This window comes from Lacerta agilis, chromosome 4, assembly GCF_009819535.1.
Source record: "Lacerta agilis isolate rLacAgi1 chromosome 4, rLacAgi1.pri, whole genome shotgun sequence".
Lineage (NCBI taxonomy): Eukaryota > Metazoa > Chordata > Lepidosauria > Squamata > Lacertidae > Lacerta > Lacerta agilis.
This window is the reverse complement of record NC_046315.1, coordinates 25878386-25901021: the sequence shown is the minus strand read 5'-3', so window position 1 is coordinate 25901021 and position 22636 is coordinate 25878386. Positions and strand designations below refer to the sequence as shown.

Here is a 22636-nt window from a genome sequence, read left to right as displayed (position 1 = left end):
TTTATTTACAAGGCACTCCCCTCCCAGGGGCACTTTCTAATCAGTAGTTAGCATAGTGTTGTACATTGCCTTAAGAAACATTGCTCACATCTGATTGTCTCTCAGGAGGCTTGATTAATTCTTCTCAGTGGTGTTACTGACGGTGGCAGTGCTTAGAATGGGGTAGGAGACAACGGAGGATAATGGAATGGGGTGCATCCCCATTTTTTCTCAGCTGGACCTAAGATGGACGTCATTGGGTCTGGCCTAATTTGAAATGAAACACCTCCCTTCCCTCCTCACTCCCTTTCAGGACTGGTAGTTTAGGACCCCAGTCTTAAACACACTTCAGATAAAATGTGTCTTCATAGTTCTGCAACCCCAAGCCTCAGATGAGCATACCGGCAGATTGAATGTTGGCATCTGCCTTGGCCCCATCTGCCTGCTCATGCCTTCACTTGCCTACGGTTGTCTCCTCCGCCTCCTCTTCCTGTTGGAAAAAGTTAGCAAAGTGCCCTGCACCCAGGTTCCTAAATACGGAGGAGAATGTGCTGCTTCCATTTCAGACCCTCCGCTCTGGAGTGCTGTTTAAAATTTCTCCAGCTGGAAACAACAGCAGGAGTGAGCAGGCAGGGAGAGGTAAGACGGGTGAACTTGAGCAACTTTTGATTTGCTGGTATGCTTGTCTGACACTTGAGTTGTGGCTAAGGAAAGCACTGTGACCTGATGGCTTGTTTCACATGTCTCTTTATCGTAGGCACTTGGTCTCAACGGCCTCCCTGTGTCAAATTTTAGAGTTCTAAAAAATCTAAGACAGCAACGTGTTCTTTTATTGTGTGTGTGTGTGTGTGTGTGTGTGTAACTGAAATGGCTCTTTCTCCTCCTGCGATTAGTCGCATTGATGATCGTAGCCAATCAGCAATCACCTCGTAGATAAAGGGATGCCACAATGTAGTAAGTCTTGATGTAGAACTTGCTCCCATGTAAGTGTTCATAGAATTTCAAGCGTAGCCAATCAGTGTTGACATAACTGAGAACAAATGAAGGCAACTGCAAATGAGAACAAAAAAGATAAAAGCAAAGACCAGAAAAGTAAAAATAAATAAAAGCAAAGACCAGAAAAGTATTATCTTACAATGTAGACAAGGAGGCAAATATGCAGAATTGGAAAGAATGCTAGAATGTTGGTAACATGGGGTGCGTCAGGATGGAGAAGGTTGCAAGTGGCATATACACTGGATAAACACTCCTAACATGTGCAGTCCACATTATGAGATGCAGGTGTTATAGTCAGCTGTGGTATTAGCTACCTGGTGCCTCTTCCTCAAGATACCATCCCCCCCCCTTCCTGCTTAGTGCTACAGTCCCCCCAGCGGAAGCTGCTGTTTGGTTGTGGCCTCCAAACAGCAGACCAAAAAAAAAAAAAAATACTGTTAGGCAGTGACTCACAGTTATTTTATAGTTCTCTCTTCTACTGCATATCTGTAAGGACGGAAAATATATCTTCACATAATGGTTACTGCCTCTCTTAACAACTCTATTTGCCATTTATTATGTCTGGGGCATAAAGCCAAGCAAGCACTGATGGTTAGAAAGCTTGGAACAGTTATAGTCCACATCTCCTTGAATGTCTCAGAAAAACAGCAGTCAATTAAGTTGCTGAATAGCCTAGCACTGAAGGCCAATCAAAGATGGAAGATATAAATGGGTCACTGCAAGGCATTCTGGGAGAGAAGATGAGGCAAATCTGTAATCCAATTGAAATCAGTGGGGAAATTAACACATAGTTCTACATAACAAACTGTTAGCGCCCGACATTAAACTTCATTTGGAGCATATTCTTAAGTTTTGAAAATCCCTTGAAGAAAATTTGCCCTTAAGTTATTTGGATAAACACAAAGCTGCAGTTGGAATGACTGCCTTCCCCAGCTGTAGGGTCACAGCCCTTGTGAAGGAAAAATGTGGGAAAATCCATTAAGTTTTCTTCTATTTTTAACCAGCTCTAAAGATGCTAAGTATAGAACGTTCTTTCTGAGCCTTTACAATTTGGCAAACACTGTCAGCCTTCCTGAGCTAAGCCTTCAGCTCATTCATAATGGAGAGCTGTGCACACACTTTTGTTACTCGTCTAGATGTGTCTTATCTTAAAGCGGATGCAGAAGTTGAGTGAAGTCAAGCTTCCTGGCTGAGCGGCTATTGGAAACTGGGTCTCCATAGTAGAAGTCCAATGTTCTAACCACGAGACCTCACTAGTTATTGGCTGTATACAGAGGACTTGTGGATATAAGGCATCAGTGTGCAACTCTTAACCACTCTAAAGGTAATATCACAGATGGGCCTGGCCCTTGGCTTCACTCAACACTGTGGCTACTTTTCTTGACCACTATATTGTCTTGGATTCAGACATAAAGGGGATGGGGGCAGTCATTGATAGGCCACACATGAATGCACACTGTGTATTGTGTGGGCCTGATTCAAGTGGTTCAAATTCAAGGGATCAGGTGTAATTTGTCAGTGCTTCAGACATCTGCAGTCACAGGCACCATCTTAAGAGGACTGAGGAGGCTTGTGTGTGACACCGCATGATGTCATGCACATGATGCTGCAACATCATGTGGATAAGTTGCGTGACACCCTGACATTGTGCAATGCTATGAGGAGCCATGAGGCAGAACTGAACACCCTCTGAATATTGAAGGGGGCTCAGCTCTCTCAAAAAATACTCTGTGGGGGCTTAAACTGCCTTGGCCCCTAGGAGCAGGCACTCCTGTCTGCAGTGCAGTTTCAGTCTGTGCTGGCACTCCCTGATTATCAGGACCAATGAAGGCTGAGCAATCCATATAGCAAGTTGCTCAGAACCAAGCATGGGGATATCCTGGGGGGCAACGTTAACTACTCCTTCACAGGATAATCCCTGTGACTATTGCAGCGCTGTGCTGGGGAGTGTGGGAAAGCATTTAGCTTTGCCCTTTGTCACACACAAGAGATTGCACTGGAAGGCTGCAGTGCATCGTTTGCTAACCATGAACTCGGTTCTGCAAGTGCCAGTTCTTATGCAGCCAAAATGGCAATATTCATGCACAAGAAGGAGCAAGCCCAGGTGTGAAATTGCCACTGCGAGATAACAAATTCCTTTCATACTGGACAATGGTTTGCTATCTCAGCTGTATTGTTAGTGAATAAAGTCAAATATATCATCATGCTCGGTGACAATTAGTGTCATTTTTGGCAGTTTTCTCAGCTGAAAGGGCCAACTGATTACACATAGAAACTGGCTTGTGCTCTTTATTGTTAGATATAATTTTCAGAACAAAGTCAAATTACATTGCCAGCTAGCTTGTTTAACTTGGGATTATCTTTAATTATTCCAGCACACACTATTGTCAGCCACAGTGGCTGCATTTGGATGATCACATCCCTGCTTAATAAGCTGATATATGAGTGAACCTCCCCCCCCCAATGCTCAAAACCCCATTGATTACCCCTTCATGCAAGTCATGATTAAGCAAGGAAGCTTCTAATTCTCCATAGTTTCCTGTTTTTTTCTGAATTGGGAAACTACAGTTACCAACTTTGGAACAAGCCAAGATATTAAATCAACTTCAATAATATTCTGGATTGTTCTGATGCTGGCAACAATGGTTTGGTGGTTCAGACAAAACAGGACACCGGTTTGTCAAAGCCCTCCTGGTTTGTTCTCTTGCGTCACAAAAAGGAGGTGCAAAGGGATTGTATGTACAGTAGTGGGAAAAGCCTTTCTTATCTCTCAGTTTAAGTGGAGAGATAATTGAGCATCGTCTGACTATCAAAAGTTCCCTGAACCCCTAGAATAATGTTCAAAACAGCCTCACTTCTGTATCCCAAGAGTATTCTTGGGGAGCCATGCAATAGTGCTAAGTAAAGGTGCAGATTATCTAATGGAATGCTTATGTTTTTGTGTGGCATGATGTTTGTAGATAATCATCTGCTGAGCCAAAGACCCAATCTAGCCAATCTTAGAGAAATTTTATCTGATCCCTGCTGTCCCCATCAAATTTGAATAAACATGATGCGGTAATTTAAATTTTTACTACCTTATCTTTATTCAAATTTTAGCAGGGGCCCTTATAAGATTGTGGGAGGTTTATAATTTAAACACTTCTAAATTATGGTGATAGACGAAGCTGCAGATTTTCTACATGTTGGATGAAAATGTACAGCTGTTGGAGGTTGTTGGCTGAAATAAATTTATAAAAATGCTGCCTTTACTTTTGGATAGTAATTTTCTTGGGAATTTGAGTGGCTATTTTAAATGGGCTTAGTCTGATATTACAGAGTGCTCCTAACCCACTGAGTGACAGAGCTGCTATTGTATCTGCAAGTCTAGCAACTCATGGTGATGAAAAGTGGGAGTCGGGCAGATCAGGCCTGATCCCTGCGTCGCACAGCAATTGGGCCTAGATCGGGTCCTCTACTCATTCTCTCAGTGCAAGAGTTTCCACTTGCCAGACAAAACAGTTGACCCTCTCCTCCTCACACATGATGTTCTGGGGTTCTGCTGACCCCCAGAGCCAAATTGGGGGCATGGCCGGAGGAGAGGGGAGAAAGCTCCATGGTGCTTCAAGACTCATTGCAGTAGCTCACACGAGCATAACTATTTTGTCAAATCCAGCCCTATATAAGAATCTGGGAAGGAAGGCTCACATGACAAAAGAATCCGCGTAACATTAATTTGACTTTGACCTCTCCAGTTATTTCTAAGGAACGTAATCTGTCCCCTCTTCTCCCAGCCACTGCACTTCCTGAAAAACCCTCTAGGAAGGATCAGTAGAACCCTCCTGAGCAATGTGGGGTTGGGCATGTGGTTGGGCAGTTGTGGGGAGGGGAGAATAATGAAAATCAGTCTTGGAGCCATATTATTATATTATATTATATTGTTGTTGTTCAGTCGTTCAGTCGTGTCCGACTCTTCGTGACCCCATGGACCAGAGCACTCCAGGCACGCCTATCCTTCACTGCCTCTCGCAATTTGGCCAAACTCATGTTAGTAGCTTCGAGAACACTGTCCACCCATCTCATCCTCTGTCGTCCCCTTCTCCTTGTGCCCTCCATCTTTCCCAACATCAGGGTCTTTTCTAGGGAGTCTTCTCTTCTCATGAGGTGGCCAAAGTACTGGAGCCTCAACTTCAGGATCTGTCCTTCTAGTGAGCACTCAGGGCTGATTTCTTTGAGAATGGATAGGTTTGATCTTCTTGCAGTCCATGGGACTCTCAAGAGTCTCCTCCAGCACCATAATTCAAAAGCATCAATTCTTCGGCGATCAGCCTTCTTGATGGTCCAGCTCTCACTTCCGTACATTATATTATATTATATTATATTATATTATATTATATTATATTATATTATATTATATTATATTATATTATATTATATTATATTATATTATATTATATTATATTATATTATATTATATTATATTATATTTTGTACCCTACCCATCTGACTGGGTTGCCCTAGCCACTCTGGGCCACTTCCAACTGGTATAAAAACATAATAAAATATGAAACATTAAAAGCTTCCCTATACAATGAAGATTAGTTAAGTAAAGGAAGTTCATGGAAGGAAAGCATCCTGTCCCTTCCTTACCCCACACAGCAGCTATCCCCAGCCCACACTGTCGGGGAAGGCCCCTGAACCCCCCCCCCCAGAGAGGTTTTTTTTTTAGGTGGGGCAGGGGGGCAGATTGGATGGAAAACTTACTTACTGTAAACTTTGTTAATCTATGTAGGATCCAAGCCCATGTCTTTAAAATAAAAATAAAAAATCTGGTGATTTCAGTTTATGGGCTAAAGCTTTCCTTCTAAAAGTGGGAATTCTTTCCAGGATGACAATAGTTTCCAACGTCCATAAATAATTGTGTGAATTTTTCAGAGCCCTGAAAAACGTAAGTCCTGGGTATCTTAGAGACTGGCCAAAACCCTTCTATTCCAGCTCAGTCACTGAGATCGTTTGCAGGAGCATGGTTAGTCATCCTCCGAGTTGGCAAGGCTCATCTGACAGCAACAAGAAACAGAGCCCTTAGGGTCATCAACCCATTTCTGTGGGATGCTCTGCCAATGGCAATTCAGCAGCCACCTACTGTTTCAATCCTTTAACATCTGCTGAAAACCTCTGTGCTGCCAAGCTTATGGAGCCATTTAAGAAAAATCCATCTGCCATAGTTGGTTGATCTCTGATTAAAATTTTTACATGGTTTTTACTGTAGTTATGTATGTTTGTTATAAATGGCTTTGGTTTTGTTTCTTAAGAATAGAGAGATGAACATATTTTTTATAGATAAATAAATTGGATTCTTCCAGCCAATTCTGTTCCATAAACGCACAGCATGTAGTGCAAAGCATGGGGTTTTGCAGTGGGCAATTAATGTGTAGTCCACAAAGTCCATATACAGACGTACCTCGGATGTCAAGTGGAATCTGTTCCGGAAGTCCGTTTGACTTCCGAAAGGTTCAGAAAGCAAGGCGTGGCTTCTGATTGTTTCCCAATTGCGCAGGCACATCAGAAAGCCGCATTGGACATTCAGCTTCCAAAAGAGTGTTCGAAAACAAGAACACTCACTTCTGGTTTCTGATCGTTCGGAGCCGGAACGTTTGACTCCCAAGGCGTTTGGGAGCCAAGGTACGACTGTTCTGTCCACAAAGAGTTGATTCCAAGCACAATTTTGCAGAAGCGGCAGCTGCTTCCTTGTATGTTAACGGGACACCGCTATCTCTGGATATAAGAACGATGGGAAGGACAAGGGAAGACTATGTACTGTGTGGAGGACATAGTTAAACTATAGGGTTGGCTCCCGCAAGATGTAAGGATGGCCACCGGCTTCAGTGGCTGAGACAAATGAATGCATAGCAAGGCCATCAGTGGCTGCTTGCCACAATGACTATGCTGTGGTTTCACAGCTGGGGACAGTATGCTTTCTGAATACCAGTTGCTGGAAACCACAGGAGTGGGAAGTGCTCAGTCCCGGTAGCAGACTTTCCACAGGTCAGTGAGAACTGGCCTGATCCAGCAGAGGGATCGTTTCTCATGTTCTTATGTTAATGTGCAAATCATATTAATTGTTTGATTTTTATTTTTTTGCTGTTGTGGTTTTGCTAGGATTAGAGTGGTAGTAACATTTGCTCTTTTTCCATTTTATTATTATTGTGAGCCGCCTTACGTTCAACATTGCTGTTGGAAAAGCGGGAATCAAATATTGAAGTGCAAACTCACAATTTAGATCCACGGTTCCCAGTTCTAGATGTTAGGCATACGGGAATAGCACTCATCTATAATGGATAGTGTGCAGTACCCATAGGTGGCTAGTTTACTATAGCTTTGCTTATACTGTAGCTCTCTTGAGTTTAAAGCCAATGTGTTTTTGTTCAACAAACAATCCCACATAGTTTCTGATGGAATGTGGAACTCATTTCCCACCCACTTTAGTTGATGCTAAACAGTATCATAAGTTTTCCCTTTCCAAAACATGTTTTCTGTAGGTTTGGTGTATAGATATTATATTACCACCCCCACTGTCCATATTCTCTGTGAACTGTTTCTCATCTTCCATTGTTCGTTTGACATTGTGCAGCACAGTCTTATGCATGTTTACATGAAATTAAGCTGCGCTGTTTAGGATTGCAGCCTAAGAGGGCTATTTATATTTGGTTATATGTTTTGGGGCTGGTTGGTAGAGGGATTCTGGATTTATACCAAACCATGTATAGTTATTTCCCGATACGAGATTTAATTATATATAAATGGCTTCAGGATTACACAACCAGATATAACTAGCCTTCCGCGACGGTTGCAAGTGTGAATCAGGATACATACCTGTACAGTATTTACACTGAACTGGTTTGCATGTAACACTAAACTGTGGTTTGGTGCTGTGAGCATGCGCTAGAATGAATTCAAGTGAAGCTTTGGGTTTACAACCTTTGCTCCCCTTCTTTCATGCAGTCAGGAGCAAGACTTTGCTAGCATTTAATTTCTCATTTTTCATTCAAACACTCCTAGTTTAGCATTATGTAGGAATTAACTTTCTGACTGTAGGAATTAAGTTTCTGACAAGCCAACTTCAAAGCACTGCTGCTGCTGCTGCTGCTGCTGCTGCTGCTGCTGCTGCTGCTTCACTCCACCTTTTCCCCTGACGGAACTCGGACTTTGTTTGTTTTAAAGCACAGTCTCTGGTCCTATATTGACAGGATTAGTTGGAAGTGAAACTAAACAGTAGTGGAGTCCTCTTGGCCGCGCAGGAGGAGAGAGGCATGCACAGGCTTGTTTACTCAGGCTCATTCATCCTTGTGCAATTAGCACTAAACCATGGTTTGATATGGTATGCAAACCAATCCATTGTGGTGTTGGTATAAAGTTTATTGAACTAAACAGGGATGTGCATCTGGGTCCACCAGTTGTTGCACTTGATGAGGTGCCCACAATTACATCCCCGATAGTGTCAAGATAGGCCTTCTTTATGCTTTGACTTTGGTACTATTGTGGGACTACAGTGATGTTTTCAGTTCTCAACATTTGAGTTTTCTAATTATTAGTTAATATTACCATTAGAGTAAGAACAGAAACATCATGTCACTTGGCCACATGGGATGGGGTCATCCAATTAGAATTAATATGGCAATGCATTATACGTAATTTATTGTTCCAGCTGTTTCATTTTATTCCCCCAGTGATTTTATTTGGTAAATGTCCATGAGATTTTTGCTTGTGAAGCTCTCGGGCAAGAGGGAGGGAGGGAGGGAGTGCATTCCAAATGGATCTATTGAATGAGCTAATGTTGAAGGATATTGACTTCACAGTCAAACAGCTCTATTTGTGCATTTCAGAGCCTGTATTGGAATTTTAGAAAGTGAAGAAAGGAGGGCTGTAATCCATTATCTTTGAAAAAAGAACAGTATCACCCAGCCTGCTTAACTTTAACTGCATCACATTTTTTTTTAAAAGTCTGTAACGCTAAGAGGGGAAAGACATTCAATTTATCTATGTGCTTTTTTCAGAGTGAAGACTCTGATGAAGAAGACCTTTGTGCCATCAGTAACAAATGGACTTTCCAAAGGACGAGCCGCAGATGGTCTCGGGTGGACGACATTGACACCTTACTTCATCAGTCAGACAAGCATGGGTCCTTGGGGGACATTAAAATGAAAATCACCACCAGCAGTGAAAGTGTGCTTACTGATCTGAGCGAGCCTGACGTCTCATCTATTCACAGCGAGAGTAGTGGGGGAAGCGACCATCGAAGTCATTCTGGAGCCAGCAACCTTCTCAGGGAGACATTTGACTGTTCAGGACAATATTGTGTAGAAAACGCTCCTTTGCATGACTCCACCTCAGTTGGCACCACCCCTTACCATCCTCCAGAAGACTCTCATCACCTCGGCAATGAGAAACTAACACGGACCAGAGCTAAAACCTTTCTGAAGCGTATGGAGACACTCAAAGCCAAAGGGGCACATGGAAAATTGAAATGCTCCACAAGGACTAGTAACTTAGTGATAGGCAGACCTGTTCTTCAGCATGAGCCAAAAGCCCTAAAGGATATGCAATGTGTCCAAATTGGGAATGGAAACCTCCAGAACATAACATCTCAAAACACAGTGAAGCAAGTGTTTCCCTTCTCTGCTAAATCCAGCAGTGAGAGTAGCCAGTCAGAGATTAGCAGTAGTGGCATAAGTACTCCCTCCTTAAAGGAACGGAAATACCATGAATCAAATAAACGAGGCGGCATGTACCTGGAGGACCTGGATGTTCTTGCAGGAGCAGCACTGAGGCAAGTGATAGATCAGAATCGTAGAAATGAATTTCATTCCCAGGAGAACCTAGTTGTCCATATTCCGAAGGACCACAAACCTGGAACGTTTCCCAAGGCACTTTCCATAGAAAGCCTCTCCCCTACAGATAGCAGCAACCGTGTGAACTGGAGGACAGGCAGCATTTCTCTAAGCAATCAGAAGTGCTCGACACCCAAAGAGTCCAACCCCCTTGCTATCTGTCCAAAGGAGAGTCGAGTTAGCATTTATGACAACGTTCCAGGTTCTCACTTATATGCCAGTACTGGAGACCTTCTAGATTTGGAAAGGGAAAATCTCTTTCCTCATCTGGATGACATTTTGCAGCAGGTCAATGGGCTTCAAGAATCTGTAGATGACTGGTCCAAAAACATATTGCCAGAGCTGAAGAACAACGATCTATCCGTTGGTGAATGTGGATCTTTATCATTCCGGTCACCAGTCAAGATTGCATTAGACTTTGAACAGAACTCTGTATCGGATGGCCGGACGACACCTAGTGATATGGACAGAGATGGGACATCTCTCAATGAATCAGAAGCTACTGGTGTTAGGGACAGAAGAGATTCTGGTGTCGGAGCATCTCTTACAAGGCCAAACAGGTTTGTACCCTTCAAAATAATTGGATATAGATTTGAAAATCCTGAGTTCCAAAGATGATAGATAGATAGATAGATAGATAGATAGATAGATAGATAGATGAAGTTTTTGGATTATACCCTGTGGTCATGATGATGCATCACCTTCTTTGTGAATGGGATGTACTGGAGCAAAAGTAAATTGAAATTTTGTATTTTATGAATGTTAATCATACCTGTAATGTTTCTCAGACATATAGACTTTTTCAAATGGCTTGTTTTTATGTTAGTTAAATGTGGGGAGTAGTCTCTAGAAACAACCGGTATGGATGGACAGTGGAAGGAAGTCTTGTATACTTGCAAGTACAAATCTCTCAGAGGCCTCAAACATAGCACCATAATCAAACTTCTTATTCTGCTGTTTTTTACTTTGTTTGCCTAAAGGCGATTACGTTGGCACAGTTTTCAGATCTCTCACCAACTGTGCCATGCCATAGGATCACTGCAGATCAGCAGTCAGTCAGCTGCTCAGTTAAATCTGCTGCAAAAATTTTCCCTGCTTCGACTTACTGCCATCATGGAAAAATACTCCATGTCAAACAAGCATGGCTGGACTTGGTGAGTACCAACATAGTTTAAGGCATTTGCACTTTTTTCAGCATACTGTCATGATGAAGCCTAAAAATTATGTTCATCGTAAAATCAAGACAACTTGTTCCATCAATATGCACTTTGACATAGGGGAATCTTTTTGGTGAAGCGTTTGATATAGCCAAGGAATGGCTGTTGCAGCAGTTTTTTCCTGTTTATTTATTTCATTTAGTCTAGAGGTCATCCTTGTGACCATGTGGGTTTTTTTACTTGAAACGTACAGTACATTGATAACTCTCTTGGGCAGTTTGGATTACACAGAGAGGGCTGATCAGAGGGAGGGTCTGGAAGACTCATTTCACCTGGACCTCAAACTGAAAGGGAAACTCAAATTTTAGTTTTGGATAAGTTTTGCAACTTGTTTTAATTCGCAACAGACGAAAATGTGGCGCACAGATACTTTTAACTTTGGGTTGCGACTTTAAGCAAATAAGAGATGTGGATTTGGTATAAAGACTTTCTTTTGTTGTTGTTGTCATCAACTGATACAGAGTTTGCCAAATTAAAGTATTAAGAATGTTCCTAAATATTAATAAAAATGCATAGGACATGATGACACAAGATTACATAGTGGTGAACATGTCTTCTAAGTTTAGCCTATCATATAAACAAAGTACTATACTCAAAAGAAACATAGAAAGTTGCTTTCTACTGAGTCAGATCACTGGTCCGTCTTGCTTAGCATTTTTTGTACTGACTGGCAGCAGGTGTTCAGGGTTTCAGGCAGGTGATGCTCCTAACCCTACTTGGAGATGCCAAGGATTGAATCTGGAACCTTCTGCATGCAAAGCAGGTGCTCTACCTTAGATGACCCTTCCCCAAAGGCACTCCTTTTGGGGTGACTTTTTTTGGTATGCTGTCAATTATTATTGTTGTTGTTGTTGTTATTGTTATTATGGCTGGGGGGGGGGTCTCAAAATCTGGAAGTAGCCCCAGTCTCTCTGCACCTCTGAAAGGACCCAATGACAGAAGCTTCATTTTGCTTTTATGGTGAAAACCCATTTTATATTTCTAAAATTACAAAATTTCCTATTTCCATCTGTGGGAGGTGAACTAATGGTCCAAGGGTCCATGCCAAGATCGTTACCTCATCAGGAAGAGAAGTTTCGGCTATTTAAGCATTAAACACATGTTGTGGTGCTGCAGAGATGTTTAGAGGGTGGCAACACCTCTATGCACCTCCATTCAGGACCAAGGGCAGCATCCAACTACCACGTTCCATCAGTACAAGGATTCCCACTTGTGCAACAGAGCTTTCCCCCTCCTATTCTCTCCCCACACGCACCCTGCTTCTTCCCCAAACCTTCAGAAGGTTGAGGGAAACCCAAGAACAGTTTTAGGAGGCGCACAGGGGAAGGAGAGGGAGAGTTCCATTGCACAAGCGGAAATCCTTTTGTTGATAGAATGCATTAGCACTACAGTGCCAAATACTTGCTTCATTAGAAATACATGTTACATGGGTCTAAACCCAAATCTGACTGTTTAACGGGGCTGTGCCAGAGCAATTACAGTGCCAGTTTACAGCCATTTCGGTTCAGTTAGTTGTCATTCTCATTACAGAAGTTTCAGTGTTTTTGTTCTTTTGCTACCTAAAGGGTAAACGGTCAATTGATTCGGCAACTAATTTAGAATTAGGCAGGGAATAGTGATGTCTCTACTCCCATCCCACTACGAGATCCTAAAATGTGTGGCAAGTAAATAGAAGAGCATGGAACGTTGGGAAGAAAAAACATTGAGGGTAAATTCCTTTTTCAAAAAATAAAATAAAATAATAATAGTAAAATACAAATATAATATATAAATAATCCTACCTTTAATTTTTTAAAAAAAAACCAGCAACAATATTGGTTAGGCATTATATCAATGAAAATAATACATAGAGTTACATATTATCTTGACATTTCATATTCTACAAATTTATAAATAAACTCCACATTTCAATAAACTTAACTTACTATATGCAAGTTTTGTTAGACATACTAAAACTCCTACACGTTCATACTAGGGTGATATTAAAATGGTTCTCAGCGATTTCCAGGATGCTGCTGTCACTGCCTTGCTACTATGAGTAAACTGTCGATGCAGGGTAAATTATGAACCAAAAGTTGGATCTCCCTAGAACAAGATCAGAGAATCAGATGGGTGTGCTATACAGCCATCTAAGTATGTCATGCAGCATAAAATACTGGGGACAAATTTAGTTTGGAATCTGGAACTGACACAGACTGCAACACAGATTACTAATATTCTTTCTTGCTGTAGTCGGTATCACTTCTGTCATCTACACTGAGGTTTTCTGTCGCAATATCATCTTCATGAAATGGCATTCAGATCTCTTCCTCTGCATATATTAAAGATTTCAGAGATGAGGGTGCTTGGGCATGCACTTGTGAGTTTCAGTTTTCTAGCCATGGTCTTGTAGATTGTGCAGAGTGTCTTACTTAAAAGTAGTTCAGTTCCAGAGTCTACAAATAAAATTTGCCCACAGCAATTGTTCTAACATAACATATTCTGGCTGAGTACTTTATAGCATTAGCTGGCATCTTAGTGGCCTCTGTGAGAGTGCTAAGGATTATTGCTCTCATTTTACAGCCAAAGGCAATGAAAGCAAAGTTGTTACTTTTGGGTCTAGTCACCCAGGAAGCATAATTCAGAAAGGCTGTCTCAGAGCACTCCCAGGAGATTCCATGTCTGCAGTAGTAGTAAAACTATAATAAAAAATAATCAAGAGAAATAAATACAGGCACCACGTTTGTAACCAAACTTCCCTTAAATTAATGGAATGGCTTTGCAGTTTATATGTTGTACAGTACTTGTTCAACTGCAAAGTAATATTTAGAGATTTGTGCTAGATATCATCCATTCACAAAATATACAGTGCAGAGAGAATTATCTGTCAAGTTAAATAAAGAGGAAAGAGAAGAGGCTGAAAGATGATAATAATAATAGCAATGGGGGCGATGAATCACAGGATGTGAGTGTCCAGATCTTCTGATTTGCTACACTCTTCCCTCTTCACATGTTAACTTCTCAGGACATCCTGATGGGCGAGTAGCTAACCCAGTCACTGTTTGCCATGAGAGAGCAATGTATGTCTGCTACAGTGAGTGGCCTGGAATGTCTGCCTGCTCTCTTGGTCCAGTGGCAGTAGCTGTGAAGCATTTGGAGGTAGCATCTAGGCCAAATATAGATGGCCAGCAGTTTCACTTCAGTTTCACTTCAGATGCTTCAGTTCCACTTAAAATGATGTTTCTCACAATGGTACATCTGTGGCGTTTCTATTGCCTTCATTTGTTTGCTTTAGAATGCTGCACTGACCCAGAAGAACAAGAAGGGATCTCATTCTCTGCCACTGCCTTCCAGCTTCCACCACCTGAGGCAGATGCTTTGCTTAAGTCAGACTATTTGTCTATCTAGCCCATAATAATTTGCTACGCAAATTAGTCTCAGACAGAGTTCTTTCCCATCATTGGCTATGTGTGCTTCTTTTACAACTGAAGATTCAGGGAACTGGAGATTCAGGGAACGGAATCTAGGATCTTCCAACACTCAAAGCATGTGCTCTCCTAATGAACTGCAGAGTCTCTGCAAAAGCAGGAGCTCCCCATTGAGGAGTTGGACCTCATTCTCCTGCATGACAGGAGAAGATAACTGGCGACTAGCAGAGCAATCCAAACTTCAGGCAGGCAGTACTTCCATTGGGAGGATCAGTAAATTGCAGAGGTCAGTAGAGCTATTCTGAGCTGGGTAGAGAGAGGCCTTTGCCCCATCCAGCCACCCCCTCACAGCAATCGGGGGCATGGGTTGGAATCCTAACTTTCTACTTGAGCAGTCTCCTGCAACTGCATCTGGTTGCCCTGAGCCCGTTAGGTATCTCCACCTCTCTTGTACTCCTCAAATGGCTTCTTTTGACCGTGTCTGCTTTCCCACCTCACACAGGAGAAACTTGCTTCAGTTCCACTTAAAATGATGTTCCTCACAAAGGTACATCTGTGGCGTTTCTATTGCCTGCATTTGTTTGTTTCAGAAATAAAAACTCACTGAACTGAAGCAGAACCCTGAGAGTTCCCCCATAATCCATTATTTGAGCTTCGAATTTGGCATGTAATGTTCCCTCACTGTAATTCTAAAATTGAATGGTAATGATAAATCATGCAATTTGAGATTACAGACATAATGAGCCACACTGAGGAAATTAACTCTACATGCTTTCAAGTTTAATCTTCTGCCATTATTTATTGCACTTCAAGTTGTCAAGCATTTTCTAAGGAAGTGTGTCGGGCTCAGCTAGTTGAAAGCTGTGTTGCCGAGGATGCTCTCTTGTAGAACAAATATGTTTGATTGCCAATGGCAGTTCCACTACCGAGAGCATAAAATGTGCAAAACGTAAAGCCTCTATAAATTCTGCTGTAGGAACGAAACCTATTTGCTCCCAGTTAACTCTTTCCTTTTTCCATCTTTGCTGCTCCTTTTATCAAACCCTTCTATGTTGCTCCTGGAAAACTGGAGAAATGCAGTGACTTAAGTTCATCTTCCATACAGAGCACACGTCATCTAAAGTGAAGCAAATGCCCCAACCAAAACACTAAAGGGGAAAGAGGCAGGTCATTAAATGTGGTGTGCATCTTTGAGGGTTAGATGTTTTAGCTGGAATTATATTAACAGTGGTACCTCGTGTTACGGGCGGGATCCATTCCGAGGCCCGTCTGTAATGTGAAATGCCCGCAACTCGAAGCACTGTGTCTGCACAGGCACACGGCACGATTTGGCGCTTCTGCACAGGCGCGAAGTGTGATTTAGTGCTTCTGCGCATGCGTGAGCAGCAAAACCCGGAAGTAACCTGTTCCGGTACTTCCGGGTTGCTGCGGGACGTAACGCGAAAAAACACAACATGAAGCAAACACAACATGAAGTATGAATGTAATGTAAACCAGCCAAAGTAAAGAAAGGGTTGTTTGCTGCCTCTACTATAACCTATGCTAGCTATGCACTACCTCCAGTGTTGGAAACAGCAGGCCTCTGAGGAGCAGCTGCTGGGAACCACAAGTGAGCAGAGTGCTTTTGCATGCAAGTCCTGTGGGCAGGCGTCTGGTTAGCAACTGTGAGAACAGGATGCTGGACTAGGTGGACCTTCGATTTGATCCAGCCAGACTTTTCTTGTGTTTTTCTTTTGGTTCCTGTTCAGTCCTCATTCTGTAGCAACCCAGTGGCTACATGGGAAATGTTGGTGTGGGTTATTGATTGGTTGTGGGTGTGAGAATTGACTAGGCTGTTATTTTTCTGCAAATGTGTGACTTCTGAACTTTCAAACAACTCAGGGGCTGCATGGGTAAGAAACCTGTTTCATGCTTCAGGACAGCACCCACACACTGTGTGATCAGGGAGGAATGATGTATGTCCACCATAGAGATAGGTAGGTTTTTATGGGATACACGGTTGTGTTGTTTTTTATTTGTACTATTATTATCATCATTAGGTCTGTACCAAAGTTCATGAAGAGGATGAAGGTTCCAGACTACAAGGATAAAAACATATTTGGTGTGCCTTTAATAGTTCATGTGCAAAGAACAGGGCAGCCCCTTCCACAGAGCATACAACAAGCGCTGCGCTATTTACGCAACAATTGCCTGGATCAGGTAGGTTCTTCATTTCTGTAGGTTTATGTGCATACAAATTCCTTTACCGCAACCCTAGAAAGTATAGAACTGTTGGTCCCATTTTGCAGATAAACAATGGACTTACAGTGTCTGTTGTTTGTAGAAGGGGCAACCAGTTTTGTTGCACTTGTACAACATTGTACTTGTACTTGTACAATGACAATAAATAAATCTTATCTTAGAACTAAAATGTTTTCTCTTCTAGCATACAGAATGACATTGGTCTTATGGCTACTATTCATGTATATTTGGTTGTGGATACACCCATAAATTTATCTCTATGTTCCCCTTGCCCAAATCTGAAGCTTCCTAGCAGAAGACATCAGAAAAAAAGTAGATGAAACAAACTCAATCGTTTTATGGATAGAGGTTGTCTGTCTTCTGAGAATCTTGAAGGACAGCGAACCCCCATCTCCACATTCTGGTCTTAGAGACATGCACAACCTTTATTAAAAAGGAGTTAGCTGCACCAGTAATATATTATTAATTCAGTTACCCTCTCTGACCTGTTCTCTTACAGTAATAATTACCACCAGTGGGCTTACCCTACCAAGAAAAAAAAATGCTTACATCTCATTACTACTGGGTTTTCAGTAGCATATCTGGAAGTGCAGTTTAGCAGTTTCAAAGAACAAAAAATAAAAAGGTCAGACAAAAATCACTGAACAATAACAGAGATTAGCAGCATCAGGGTGTAATGCAGCAAGAGATTTAATTCTGCTTTCATGGAATCTGATCCTTGCTTCTGATTCAAGTGTAATTTAGAGAGACTTATTTTAAAGTGAGCTTCAAGTGCCGTGTTGTGCTCTGACCTTTTGGCTGGCCACACCAGAGCATTGAGAAACCGTATGGGCTAATGCTTTTCCTCTATTGTGTGTGATGAGAAAAACATTTTTAAAAAGAGGGGGAGGGGAGAGAGAGAGAGAAAGGCAATAGAAGAGAGCCAGCATGTAAATACTGTATTGGCTGTAAGCTAAGGTAGTGCCATTTACCAACATTCCCAAATGTCTGCTCCACCAGCCACATGCCATTTTGAAAGCAATTGTATAAATGGTCCCAAAGAGTGATGGTTTGGAAGACATGCTGTGCATGAGCATGAAGCAGTGGATATGTGCAAAAAAGCTCTGGATCGAGGACACATACATTATTTTTCAGTTCTGCCTTTATTGATAGGCTATGCAAGTATGTGTTGGAGTGTTAGAGGGCTGCATTGCACTCTTTTCTTCAGTAAACAAGGTAAAGCCCAGGGGTTTCCATTCATTTTTTTATTTTATTTTAAAGGAGATGTGATTACTATTGTGCGATATATTTTGTTTTCTATTAATAGTTTCAAGAAATAAAATATAATAGGGGTAAGCAGCATAAAGGCCCACTGGTTGTCTTCAGTGCTCCAAGGCTCTTTTCGCCCCTTGAAAAAGCTTGTCTTTCCCCTCCAGCTTTTCTCATGGAACAGCAAGTTTTTAAGTGAATCATATCAGCAGCAGAAATAGTTTGAAGGAACCTCTTAAGTATAATAGCAGCAACAACAATAGGTTTTCTATCCTGCCTTTCTATCATTAAGATGCCCAAGGCGTTTAACACAACCATAACTTATACCAACTCCTCCAGTGCATCACAAAATAAACCTCAAACATAAAAGATCAGCAAAATGGGTTCAAACAATGATTAGCTGCAGACTGGTTACTGATGAGGAACAGCAAGTAACAAGCCACTATAGATTCAGAGCTTAGCCTTTTTATATATTGATTTTTTTAATGTTTGGCACAAGAGCTTCTATTACTCAGACTGATGAAGAGATGGATGCAGCTTAGAACAAATTCAGTCTTTTAGTATTAAATAAATTCAGTGCTGCAGTCACTTATTGTTGGTTTTCTGCTCTGTTCTGACTCCAGCCTTCACATTTGACCATAAATTATGCTGGAATGCAGAACTATTTACATTGTTTTTTGTGTTGACATTTAGTCCATGAGGCTTCTTGTATATAGCATTTTAAAGTTTGCATTTAAAGTCAGTTTTCTGATAAGTAAAACATTTGTTTCCAGTAGAGAGGTGGGATTCTTTATAAGCTGTGCAAAATGTAAGCCCATCAATATAGTTATTAAGAAACATCAGTCCTGAGTCAAACAGTGCAATGATAAATTGAGACAAATATATATGGAGAGGCAAAGGAAAACTTAAGTTCTATAATTTGAAAACGGAAACATGCCAAATCTCTTTTTCTCATAGATTCCCGCCCCCTCTCACTATGTCGTCATCCCTCCTACTTTGAAATGAGGAAAAATAACCTTAATAGATCCCAAGTGGTATAACACAACTTCACTTGGGAATTAAAATGTGGTTTGTACACAGGAATTTGCCCTGGGGCATTCCATTTATGAGAACTGCTGGAAAAGGGACAGTGCTGTGCAAAGCTGCTAGACAGCTCATTTGAAGAATTATCAGCTTCTTGCAGAAGAAAGCACATGGGGGAAATATATATGTATCACAGAAAGCCTATGTAACTAATCCCTACCACATCTTCTACCCAGCTAAGGCAACAGGATAGGAAAGAAGACTTAGTCTGAAAATTATGTCCTTCAAATCCAGCTATTACTTGGCAACCAATATATGATATAGGTAGAAATAATCTTTTCTGAATGTCTGCCACAGTAGCTGAGCTATTTCATTTATGTATTTAAAGGTTTCTCGTCCACACTTCATTGGCACCAATACCAGGACAAAGGACTGTATATGATAAATTATTTAAAAAGATTGAAAATAATAAAATCTGAAAATAACTGTCAAACAAAACAGCTAAACGCAGTCAGAATGCATGGGTTACCCCATTTGCCTGTAAAATGTACAAAGACGGGTCCTCAGCACTTTTTGAAAATGTGTGCGTTCAGTTGTTTTATTTAGAGAAAATTATATTTTCTTTGGTGTGCAAGGCCTTGATATGAGAAACCACTGACAGCACAGCATGACTTAAGATAGCACAACTTGGGGTTGGAGACACTGACAGACTGGAAGAAGATCTGGATCTGGCAGCCAATATACACACCCTCTGCAAGAGTTAAGGAGTCTGCCGTTAAGGTAGTTAATCTGTCGCATCTGAGAGCAGTGTGGTTTTACCATACTAGCAAGCAGATACTGCCTAAACGTTGGAGGGAGTGCAGCAAAATGGGAACTTGATTTCATCTGTGGTGGACTTCGGATGGCGATTTTCACTCCGCTTCAAGGGTAACTGGGCAAACAGTTGTTCTGGGTCCACCACTGGTTCTGTTGTGGCTTTCAGAAACATAAAAAGGAACTAGTGCATATATGATGTAAGCCACCCAGAGAGGCTAGGAAAACCCAGTCAGATTGGCAGGGTATAAATAAATTATTATTATTATTATTATTATTATTATTATTATTATTATTATTAAAGACTCAATAGTGTCACATGAATAGGCTGAGGTAAATCTAGTAAACCTACTGATAAGGGTGTGTGAAGGAGAGGATTGCATGTTACAGGCAGATAGAACTGTACTGTAGTTGAAAAAATTACAGCCACCCCATTTAATGGGTCTCTTCTTGTGTAGTTTATATGGGAAATGACCTTTTTAGAGACCATTTTGACACCATAGAATCATAGAGTTGGAAGAGACCACAAGGGCCATCCAGTCCAACCCCCTGCCAAGCAGGAAACACCATCAACGCATTCCTGACAGATGGCTGTCAAGCCTCTGCTTAAAGACCTCCAAAGAAGGAGACTCCACCACACTCCTTGGCAGAAAATTCCACTGTTGAACAGCTCTTACTGTCAGGAAGTTCTTCCTAATGTTTAGGTGGAATCTTCTTTCTTGTAGTTTGAATTCATTGCCCAAGTGATGTGCCTGTTTACTCAGCATTTCTAGGTTTTAAACAGTGACTATTTTTGTGTTCCCCTGTTTAGCTTTTTTTTAAAAGTGTTTTGATGATGTTAACAAACATTGGAGTACAGATGTTCCTGTCACATTACCTTAATCTCTTAACATTTATGCACAGCACAGAGGCATCACATGGTGGGACCACGGAACTGTGCAAAAGTAGGGAAATGACCACATGAATAAAATATGGAGGAAGCTATAGATACTGTTACACAGACTCAGATTCAGAGTAGTCCTTTTGCAAACAGAATGTCAAAAAATTTTCACAGTGGAGGAGTCCATTCACAGAAATAATGGGGGAGCTTCCCCCCCCATTCCCCCTTTCCTCCTGTAGTCTCCCCATACTGCTCAAGGTGGTCTCTCTGCCATCCAAAGAAGTAGATTTTTGGATGACATAGGAGAGAGAAATCTGCAAAACTATCCTCTTGACTTCCGTGAGTAGAGCGCAACTTGCATATTTTTGGAGCCAACCCATTGACTGGAATATGCCCTGATCCTTATTTAATTACAGCAATTGTGGTTCAGGTTGTTTGGTTTTTTAAAGATACTTCTTTATAATGTGTATTTTTCACACTGATTGTAATGCCAAATGGCTACATAGCTAACAGAATGTGGCTTATCTTTTAGGTGGGCCTTTTCCGAAAGTCAGGTGTGAAATCCCGAATACAGGCCTTACGCCACATGAACGAAAGCTCTCCTGAAAATGTCAACTATGAAGACCAGTCAGCGTATGATGTGGCAGATATGGTAAAGCAGTTTTTCAGGGACCTGCCTGAGCCTCTGCTCACTAGCAAATTAGGAGAAACGTTCCTCCACATATATCAATGTAAGTACTAGGGTTGTTTCTGTTATTAGTGAATGTGGACTATTAGGCCTTTAAACTATTGAGAGTCTGGCTTAATTCAGGCTTTCCCAAACTTGGGTCTCCAGCTGATTGTGTACTACAACTCCTATCATCCCTAGCTAGCAGGACCAGTGCACAGGGATGATGGGAATTGTAGTCCTAAAACCAGCTAGGGACTTGGGAAGCCCTAGTCTAATGCATTTGCTGACATCATACTAGCAGCAGCAGCATCAACAACAAAATCCTTTCTCACCTTGCTGTTTGATTTACCAGCAAACACATAAAATCAGCTGGCCCCAAAGTAAGAGGAGGAAATGGAGACACCGGCAGGAGCAGCAAGTTGCATTTTCCCATGAAACCCAAGCCAGGGCTGCAGTCAAAACTTCTTAAATAACACCAGTTATTGAAAGGGTGTGTGTGATTTTCTGGTGTGTAAAAATACTAACAGTGGGCTTCAGTTTTGTTTCACTGAAAGACAATCTGCAGATAGTCCGTAATTTCAAAAGAAGGGTTTTCTTTTTTGTAATTTTCTTGCTAAGATCCGGAATTGTTTCATGGCGCACCATGTTCCTGTTTTCCCTGCTTTAGAACCAGCAGCATCCCAAGGTGGAAAATGCTATGTCTATCCAGTGTGGTGTTTTCCATAGGGTAAAATTTCAGCATCTCTCATGTTCTAATGCATGGATGGGCAGAGCATCAATCAAAATTCCAGCCACCCTGGATTTTCCTTGGTCCTCTGTACATGCTTTACAATGGGGAGGGGGGCAAAGCAGGTGAGAAAAGGAAGTTGTGATTGGTTCTGGCTGGTGGGCCCAAGCCCTGTGGTTTATAAAAGGAGCTGGAAGATATCCCCCTCCCCCAGCATAAAGAAGTCTGTCCACTCCTGTTCTCTTGAAAACATGGCATTCCCCCCCCCAGCCTAGGAATTTGGAGCTGTAATATATTCACCTCACCATCTTTTTCCTCTTGGAAAAAGAAAAGTTCAAATAAAATGCTTGACTGACAGCACAATCGCAATCCCAGGTACATCTACTCAAAGGGAAAATCCCACTGAGTTCGATCAAGCTTACTCCCGGGGAAACTGGGTCTAGAGTTGCAGCCTGAATCTTCAAATAAAGAGAAGATAACGGCTTGCTGAAGCGTGTACTATAAAGCAGTTTCTCCTATTCTTTCATTGGTTTGGTGTCTGATTCACACAGGGGAACCTTGAATGCAA

General features: G+C 41.6%; 1 protein-coding gene across 4 annotated transcripts in view; it reads left to right on the top strand.

The window, feature by feature from the left end:
- STARD13 (StAR related lipid transfer domain containing 13) overlaps window positions 1–22636 on the top strand; it is a 130149-nt gene that overhangs the window by 96548 nt on the left and 10965 nt on the right. For all 4 annotated transcript variants that reach the window (XM_033146488.1, XM_033146487.1, XM_033146490.1 and 1 more), the window contains exons 5-8: window positions 9009–10402; window positions 10823–10996; window positions 16506–16665; window positions 21204–21402. In XM_033146488.1, the coding sequence (XP_033002379.1) occupies window positions 9009–10402; window positions 10823–10996; window positions 16506–16665; window positions 21204–21402 (1927 nt within the window). The remainder of the gene's footprint in view (window positions 1–9008; window positions 10403–10822; window positions 10997–16505; window positions 16666–21203; window positions 21403–22636) is intronic.